The 9,806-nt window shown below is 43.1% G+C and overlaps 1 protein-coding gene across 2 annotated transcripts in view; it reads left to right on the forward strand.

Moving 5' to 3' along the window:
• Positions 1-8,774, forward strand: part of Creb5 (cAMP responsive element binding protein 5) — a 393,781-nt gene extending 385,007 nt beyond the window's left edge. For both annotated transcript variants that reach the window (XM_075955284.1, XM_075955285.1), the window contains 2 exons: positions 1,341-1,449; positions 2,348-8,774. In XM_075955284.1, the coding sequence (XP_075811399.1) occupies positions 1,341-1,449; positions 2,348-2,511 (273 nt within the window). In that variant the 3' untranslated portion in view covers positions 2,512-8,774. The remainder of the gene's footprint in view (positions 1-1,340; positions 1,450-2,347) is intronic.
• Positions 8,775-9,806: the final 1,032 nt, after the last annotated feature.

Here is a 9,806-nt window from a genome sequence, read left to right on the forward strand (position 1 = left end):
GCTGATTCTCTGCTTCACCGTGTGGCTCCTAGGGACTGAACTGCAGTCCTCACTCCTGGTGGCAAACCCCTTTGCCCACCGAACCACCCCCATGTTTGGCCTCCATACTTTGCTAGTTGTTTTCTGCGCCATAGTAGAAAAGGGGTGGGTTTTTGTGCCATTTCCTAAGTGCCATTGTCTGCATCATCTGCAGCTAAATGTTTTGCTGAGGGCACAGGTGTCAGGAATTGTGTGTTCAGAAAAAACATCATTGCTAAAGTTCACAAGTAGTGGGACATTTCATCTTGATGTGTGCGTGCAAAAATATACACACATCAGAGTTCTCGGTTTCATTTTGAGTCGTTTGATTTTATTTTTAAACAGGTTTCTAAGAAAAAGTCTATATAGTAGTCTAAAGGTGACTCTTTCTGACATACTATTTTAAAGACAAGGAGAGCTTGGCGGGGGGTCATACAAAGAAGGTTATTTAAACATCATAATTCAGGTAGAGTTCAAAGAAGAGCTGGTTGATGGCTGATGGGAATTTCCCTGTAAAATAAAGTTGCTCCAGAATCACCAAATGTCACTTTGGGCGATGGCGGGCCCCTGTCGATCATACTCACTGGAAGTAGAAGGTACCATTTGCCTTCATGAATGCTCTCAGATTTAAGAGCAATTTTCCTGTACCATTAGGTGACTTATTCATATTTAGGTGAATTTCTCGTTATTACCATTTTTGGTAGTTTGAAGGATAATGGGAAAACTTTTGCAGTTGAGACATTTGTTACTTTATTAGCAATCTGTTCAGTGTGCAGTTGAATCCAGTGCTCCAAATGCATTTACAGGTGGGAGATATTCTTTAGAGGGAAAAAAAAACAGTTTCAATTTTTCAAGTAACTTCTAGGAATATTCTTCTCTAGTTGATTTGTGCCTGGAAAGTCAAATTTGTGTCCTGGGTGTCACCAAGCTCATTGTTTGTTGTACTATTTCTGAGCCCAGCTTCTAAATGCTAAAAATGAGGTTGGTGGAGGTTGACCAAATTGTGTTTTCTCTCTCGGGTTGCATGGTCAGTGAAGAGAAGGGCTTCTCACCTGTATCACCTGGTTCCAGGGCCCATCACTTAAAGGGGATAGTGTGTTTTTTAAGTAGGGTTCAGTTCCTGGGTTAAACTCTGGTCTCTTCAAAAGACCCATAGCAAATTGAAGGAAAGCTACAAAATTCAGATCCATCTCTCCAAATAATATTCTTAATGCCATTTAGACACACACAGTAAAGTTGGAGGATTTTGTGCTTGAAAGTGGGTGGGACTTTGCACTTGCACCTTTTTGCCTTCTCAACACAGTTTTAATGTGTCTTTCCAGAATGAAGTGTCCATGTTGAAAAACGAGGTGGCCCAGCTGAAACAGCTGTTGTTAACACATAAAGACTGCCCGATCACAGCCATGCAGAAAGAATCACAAGGGTATTTAAGTAAGTCACTCTTTCATTCTTTAGAAAGCCACATTTTTTTCATCACTAATTTTGCGCGGCATTTTATTAAAAGGGAAAAACACAGTCTAGGTTACACACCCAGGAAGATATACTGAAATAATTGGGTGATTACAGGCTCTCCTGCCGGGGAGGGGGGGCAGTCTTTCCTGACTTCTCCAACACCATGCCCACCACTTCCTGATAACTTCTGGCTGTACTTTCCCTAGCATTTCTGCATTGCCAAATTCCAGCTTTGTAGCCAGGAAGAAGCTAGTCTGTGGGGGTCCAATTACCAGCGGCCTGTTGATCCGGCTGAGAATTCTGCGGGCTGGGAGGCAGCACTGGGTGAATCACTTTTAGTGTCTCAAGAGATACCTCCTGTTGCCCACCAGTCTGGCAAGTTCCTGGGCTGTTCGAGTTTACCAACAGGCAAAGTGGGGCCCCTTTTCCCCTGTCTCCACTTTCTGCAGTATACTAAAGGCTGGTTGTATACGGGATGGTGGGAGGAAGAATGATTCATGGCTGAAGGTCAATTTGTTTTCAAATAATTTTTTAGATTGAGCAACACAGATTCTCCCACCACATGTGAGTATTTTTCCACATTTAATATACGAATGGCTATCTGAAAATACAAGACGGGGAAGTTCACACGCAAAGACTCAAACACAAGGAGTCATTTTTTACTGATGGAGAAAGTATGGTTTTACACGTAGCTATAAACCCTGGAAGGATTAGCTTTGTGGTTTCGGTTTAAAATGAAATTTTGGCTGTACCTTCCAGAAGAAAATGTGTGAAACTCTTCTACACGAAGTAAATGTCTAATAACGTTTTTATTTGTTCCCAAGGAGTTCCCACAAGAAAGAGCTATATTTGTGTGTGTGTCTGTGTTCTCTTCTAGGTCCGGAGAGCAGCCCTCCCGCGAGCCCTGTCCCAGCATGTTCGCAGCAGCCCGTCATCCAGCATAACACCATCACTACGTCCTCCTCGGTCAGCGAGGTCGTGGGGAGCTCCACCCTCAGTCAGCTCACGACTCACAGAACAGACCTCAATCCTATTCTTTAAAAGGCAGTGGTCAAACCTGGCCCACCCCGAGAAGAGCTGGACCATGCTATACATCCTTTCTCCAAAGGGCATTTTTAGAATTCACTCAGACCAGGAAGACGCCTCAGCCCTTCAAAGACTGGCTTTCCTTTTTATAGTTATTATGGAAATGTTGTCTTTTATACTTAGTTATATAAGAAAAAGGGAGTTATGCAATGAATATCTATCAGCTTGGGAAGCGCGCTGGTGCTTTTCTCCGATTTTCTGGTACCAGTTTCTTGTTTATAAACAGAATCTTTCCTGTATATAGCCATAGTTTCGATCTTACCAGTCCAACCCTTTGCCTGAAACAACGAATCTTGTTCAAACTACAGCTTTTAGCCAAAATGAGGTATACTTCCATGTCAAGTGCGATGGATCCACAGGAACTGGGTGGGAAATCCGGTGACGTCATAACTCATGTTGAGTTTGTGCTGTGGTGTCACCAGAACCTCAGATACACGCATGGGCTTTCCTGAGTTTGTTTTCCATGCTAGAAAAAAAAAAAGTATGGTCCATCATTGTCCCAAGAGAGCCACCAAGCATCTCAGGCCCTCTCCTGCTCTTGCTCACTTGCTCAGATTGTCCAATATTCATCTCCACTGCCACTTCCCTGGGTTCCTTATTCACTCTCGGCTTTGCCTTTCCCCCTTTAGCTTTGCATGTGAAGAAGAAAATAATGTCTAAAGAGGGAAAAGAGCAAATCTTGAAAGTGTGGACCTAGCCATTGCTTCGCTCGACTTTAACACACAGCTGGACTTCATTCCACTTTTGCCTTTCACAAAATAGCAGCCGGGAGATGTTTAATGTGCCTGATTTAATGTTTTTAATAACCAGAGCAAATAAAAAGCGATTCGGTTCTAGGTGAAGCCCTATTGAATGCCAGCTGTGGAGACACTAGGGAAAGGACCTTTGTTAGCCCCAACTGTGAAAGTTCAAATTAGGACGTGGGCTCTGACATCACAGCCCCGAATTACAACTCGTTTCTATAGCCTGTCTATAATGTTGAAACCCATGCACTATATAATAGTTCAGAAGGGCTCTGTTCACTACACAGATTACATTGTTCAATCATCAGCTGCTAATAGCCTAAGATTTATTATTATTTTTTTTTCCTAAGCCTATGGAACCAGCTCTGCTATTCTGGTGGGCAAAAGCAGGCTCACTCCTGGAGACGGAGAGAGAGAAAGCAAGGCCAGTGCTTCTGCAGGGTGCTTGTAGTCTGTCAGACAGACGGACTCTCCGGCTGCCAATCAAGTTCCGTGGAGGTGGCCAGGCTGATGCGCTCTTATGGACGGTTCTGATTCATATTTTCAGCAACTTCCATGGACCTGCCCATGATGAAAAGCAGATCAAACCCACACCACAGTTGTGCCTCCTTGAAACAAGCCATTCGACTGTTCTGCTGGTGTTTTGGTATCATGTGTTTCTCACTAGCAGTCTAGGCGTATGCTGGTGTCTCATCTCCGCCCAAATACTACTTCACCTCTAACCTGTGTGTGGGTGTGGGTGTGTGTGCCTGAGTGTGTGTGTGCGGGAACGTGTGTGTTTATGAACAGTATAGGTTTTAAAAGAACAGTATTTTACAGAAACTGTCACTTTTATAAGAGTTCAGTAAAGGAAGGATGTACTTTTTCGCTCACTATAGTTTAAAAAAATCTATTTTAGAGGAAAAAAAGAAAATATGAGGGCTCTGAAGCATGACTTTTATAACTAGGTTCAGTTTTATCTAATAACTTACTTTTAAAATCAATATTTATCAACAGTTTTTTTTCCATGTATGCTGTGCTTTTGAGAGACAAGTTTGACTGTTCAGTAAAGCTTAAGACTTGGATATATGACCTAAGAATAAGAAAACAAATGCAAAAAAAAAAAGTAAAAAAAAAAAGAAAGAAAAAGAAGAATGAAAAGGGAGGAGAGGATGGGGTGAGCAGATTTTCTGTTGTATTTTAGGGGATGTAAAGTATATCATTTTCAAATATTTTAAATACTGAATTCATATTGTTATTACTTTTTTCTGAATTCCAGCAGTAACAGAAGGGTTTAACCTAACTGGCTTCCTAGAAATGTTTAAGACTTACATTTGAAAGAAGTTAATATTCATCGCTCTGGTTTGAAATCAAAAGGAATTTTCTGCAAAATTCCATCCTTAGACCATGTAGACATTCTGTTCCCCTCAAAAGACAAGGGGGCAAGTCAGGGGGCAGAGCTAGTAGCTAGTATCTTCCATTTGCTTTGAGTAAGCAAGACCCTTTCCTGCCTGCATGCATAGCACTCGAAGGAAGGGATTTTTTTTTTAAAAAACCACTGGTAACACCACAATGTCCAGGGAGTGGCCTGCCTCTGAAATGACGATTTTTAGTTTACTTCTCTCCCACCTCTAGGCTGCAATCCTTAGCTGTTAAACAGGCAGGCTTTGCAGCTAAGAACTTGCCTGCGTTCTCTTAATTCAGCGGCTCGACAGCTTGACTGATATGCATTATTTATAGCCCAATTATGTCTGTTTTTTATGCTAAGTAGGCAAGCCACCACACACAGCAAACCTTTCTCAACATATAATTAGAATAAACTGCCTTCTTGCTACGTGCAGGGCCTGGAGGTGTGTTTGTTTGCAGCAGGGGGATCCTGCAGAGAGGGTTCCAGCTAGTCAGTACTCCCTACAGTCCCGAAGAGAAAAACTTCTTTTGGTGAAATCTAATTCCTGGTCCATCCCTAGTAAAGATTCCACATAAAGGTCCAGACTTCATTGGATGGCAGAGCCTTCCTGAAACGACCCTGGCAGTGCCTGCCACACACTGGCCACTCCAGGAGAGCATCCTTTAATGCCATAATCTCCCAGCCAGTTACAATGTCAGCCATGCAGACTCTTGGTGAATCGGAGATAATGGTCTTTGGAGTCCTCCATCCAAAGGATGGAAACCCCAGCAACACTGCCTCTCCTAACTCCTGTGTGGCTGCATCATCCCAGGATCTGCTTCTAAAGTCCTTGCCAGCCTCCTGGGCGCTTCTCCAGTCCCTCCCTGCCTGCTAATGTACCCAGAGCTGGTAACTTAGTTCACCCCAGAGCACTTCTGCCAGGTGGCTTCTCACCCAGATAAAGGCTTTGTTTCTCTTTGACACCTTCCTTGATCTATGATTTGCAGGGGGGGGGGGGGTAGTTTGAAAGCCCAGCCCCGGGTGAAGGTACTAATCTCAAAGCTAGATAATGGAGTTAAGTGTGGTCCCAGGTGACCCTTTCCTACCCTTCTGTCAACAAGTGCAGGTCGCCATAGTAACCCAACCTGTTGGAGTAGTATGTGTGCCATCACGGTGTGTATTGTGAGAATTTGGGTGTGCTCCTTGGAGCTTATCTGGTCAAGAAATAAAACGCAGTGCACGTTCCGAGAGAGCTGTCGGTAGGGAGTGTTCAGGTGTCTGTTGTCTGCTAGTAAAGCAAATTGTAGTAGCTTAGAGGTTGCCGTTAAAACCATAAACCAGCTTCAGAAAAATAACAACAACAAACAAACAAACAAATAAACAAAAACAGCCCTTAGTTGGAATTATTTTGAAGCACCAGTAACGGCTCGAAAGCCAGCCTTCCAGTTAGGGTAGAATGTCCTTCTCTTTGAGTGATGAAGCCATCTGAGAAAGTATGTATGTATGTCTATACAGTGGGATTCAAGGACCAAAGCAAAATTTGAACAGGAATCTATTAATTTAGAATTATAAGATATTTATTAATAAGTGTTATTTTAAACATTCCATTTCAACAGTATTTTTCTGTAGGGTCTACGTGTCTGGAAAGCGTTAGTCCATAATAAACTAGCCTAGTGAGGGTGCTGTTTTTTTCAGGGCCGTGGATGGCTGTTTCCACCACTGGAAGCCCGTGCTTAGATCTCTGTGCGTAAACCTTTGGAGGCTTGTTTGCTGCTCTGTGAGTTATTGGTTAATCTACATTCTGAACAAGGTTGGCTTTTTTTTTAAGGATTTCTTCTTTTCATGTTTAAAGTAAGCGCTTTCATGTAGGAAGCAAATTCAACTGAAGGGAATCGGTGACGAAAACCAGAATAGCTATTTTATTTTATTTTTTGTATAAAATGCCTTCCTCCTCCTTCTCTTCACTGCACAACCATCTCCAAGAACACCTTGCACTACTCAGCCCCCTGGAGCGGCCTTGGGTCCTCATGAACAGTGTGCAGTGGCTTCAAGTCTGTCTAGTTCCATCCCATCGCCATATCTGAAGGGGAGGGAGGTCACTTGCCCTGGGTGAAGCCGTGCCTATGCCGCAGCAGCGGTTCAGAACCTCTCTTCTGCTTCCAAACTAATTTCTATCTTAAAGTTGCACTTTAGCTCTTTGATCCCTTCCCCTTCCTCTGCTTCTCCCCCTAACCTTTCTTGACCTTCGACTTGCCTTGGCTCCACCCTGTACAAGTGTTCTGTGAAGGCTCCATGCTGCACCATTTCAAGTACTTTATAGAACATTTAGACCTGGATCACGGGTGCGCACTCATTCTTAGCATGGCTGAGCGGCGCTTCTCGCAGCCTCCTGAAGCCTGCTCCAAGAATGTCAAGAAGAGCCAGTACACAGTATGATTTATCCCCTTGATCTCTTTCTTCCTTGCATGGTTTTGAAAATTGCTACATTATGCAACAGATGTGGGCAGCAACTCGCTAAGCTTACGATTTTCTATCTCATCCTCCGAACCAAAGTGTCCTGAAAAAGCCGGGAGACTTCTCCGCTGGTGTGCCGCGGCGCACGCACCACTCTTGCCCATAGTCTCTGTCACTAGCCAGAGTCCTTGTCTGGCTGTGGAAGCAACAGGGGCCCTGTCCTCTCATTCCTCCGTCTCAAAAATACAATGTTGCCTTGTAGCATGATCAAGGACAGCACCTCTGTTTTAGAATCCCAGCCTACGAGGGATCGGAAGACAAAGGAGCAATAAACTTATGAGTAAAAAAAAAAAAAATCCCATACCAAAACACACACAGAGAACTTCTCAAATCAGCCTAGCTAGCTCATCGTGTTGTGATCATAGAAATATGTCCCCATGTTCAAAGTCTCTTGCTATTATTATTCCTTGTGGAACTTTTCAGTGATGTAATGCTTGTAGCCAAATTGCTTAAAGAGTGTTTATATATTTTTTCCTTATAAATCATCTATTTTTTGAAAAAGAAAAACCTATTTAACTGCAAACTAAAGATAGAATAAAGCCAAATTGCCAGCATTTGTTCAAACAATAATACCAGTAAGTGGGCCTCTGATGCCTTTCCAAGCTTATCATCAGGAAGGAATCAATAATCAACTGCTATATTTAAACCAAGTTAAAGCATCTAGCTCATTAGAAGTCAAGACTTAGGAATTCCTTCCTAAGCCATTTAAGGTTTCCCTACATTGGGGTTTATATTGTAGAACTTCTTAGGGATTTTTTTTAAAACATAAAATCACTTCACCTCACATTGGAGAATGTGGGACCTGAATAAATTAGCTTTAACTACATCATTAAAATCTTCCACACAATCAATGCATTAAATTCTCATTTGCTCCTTTATAATGTCCCACACCGCTGAAATTGCAAGAGGAAGTAGCAGTGCCCCACGGAGGGAGTTAAGGGAAGGGACTCCTCCCAAGCAGCTGTGGGCAGGAAGACCTTCCCACCCCTTCCTTTCCAAGACCTCTGCTAGTCTCATCTGCCTCGCAGAGAGGAATGCTGCCTTTTGAAGATTGTCTCTGAGGGAAAAAAAATGCTTGAAATGTTCTCTGAAAAGACCCACAAGTAATGGCTCCATTCAAACATAATGTTCTAGGACAATTGGAATAGAAACATTGTCCAAAAATATAATAGAAAAAAAGAAGTTTAGCACTGTGTAAAGTTTGTGTTGGCTGAAAAAGCCCCCCACCCCCCAAAAAAAGGTGCCGTCACTTTAAGTTCTGGACTTGGGGTTGTTTGTCATTGTAAACAGCAAAACCTTTGTGTTTGTGTGTCTGTCTGTAAAGCAACCACCTTCCAATTGGAGGGAGAAAAAAAAACCCTGGGGGGTGCATATGTGTAAATATTTGCTGCAGCATTTTAATGTGTTTAATTCTGTTTCGCTTTTTGTTGCATTGTGAACGCATTTATTGTTACCAGTGGACACTGAGTTCATTGAGACTGTTCGACTAGGTCAGATTTTTACTTCTCTTTCTAGCAAGAAGAGACAAGATTTTGTGCATTTGTACAAATGTTAATATCACCGCAATTCCAATATAATAAAGCACTCAAATGCAAGTCGTGTGTGGGGCATTTGTGTATGGAATTTGGGCTCGGAGATTCTGCATACAGTCTCGGGATTGCCTGGTGAACCGGGGCTTGCGCCCAAGGTTGCTGTTGTGTGGGGAAAAGTCAGGGAGAGGGTTTCTCCTTCCCAGAGTATCTCTGCATGCCTCCTTTTCCACCCAGCTTCTCAGCAAAGAGCGCTGGTAACAGATTCTTATTAGCCTGGTCACCCCTGTACTTTACTAAGGAAGGTGAAGCTTTGCCGATCTTAATGCCAGACATCTTTCCGTTCATGTTCCAGTTATGTTGAAGAATCAAGAAGCCGTTGTTGGCCCCATGGAAGTTCTTCACTTGACCCCTCCCCGAGTTTGGCAAGGCTTCTTGAGGTACCCTAGATGGTTTCCTCCTCCTCATTTATGGTGTTTTACTCCTTTATTCTTTTTAAATAATTCTCTTTCCTGGTTTTCTGAGACTCTATGTCATTAGACCTGCGGAAGAATGAACTGTAGGCACTGTCAGAATTCTTCCGTAAATTCCTTGAGACCGGCATTACTGTGGTTTAGTCCCCTGAGACTCTGAAAGGTTTCCTAGGGGCCAATTCTACTTTCTTATTCTCAGGACCAGAACTGCTCACTCATTCCCTTCTTGAGTAAGTAGGGAGATCTTAGTTCGCTGATATTTTTCACTCAATTCTCATCTAGCGAGAAAACTGATAGTTCTACTGTATCTGGGTATCATACTGTATCCATCACGACTGCATTCGCATTGGCTTCAAAGGAGCATTCCTTCTGTATACCTGGTTTGTCAGCTTTGATCTTCATTTTCCTCTAGGCAGATTAAGTTTGCTTAAAGAGGAGGAGCCCTGCCAGGAAGGCGAAAGGTACTGAACAGCATCAGCACCCACCGGGTCCTGCACCAGTTCTGATCAGGAGGCCTCTGGGAAGACAATACTGTCAGTTCTGTGTGTGTCTCTGGAGACTGTGCTCTCGTTCTGTGACCTACTTTGTTTGCTCAGTCATTTCTATGGCTCCACCACTTCTGATG

Source organism: Microtus pennsylvanicus, chromosome 21, assembly GCF_037038515.1.
Source record: "Microtus pennsylvanicus isolate mMicPen1 chromosome 21, mMicPen1.hap1, whole genome shotgun sequence".
NCBI lineage: Eukaryota > Metazoa > Chordata > Mammalia > Rodentia > Cricetidae > Microtus > Microtus pennsylvanicus.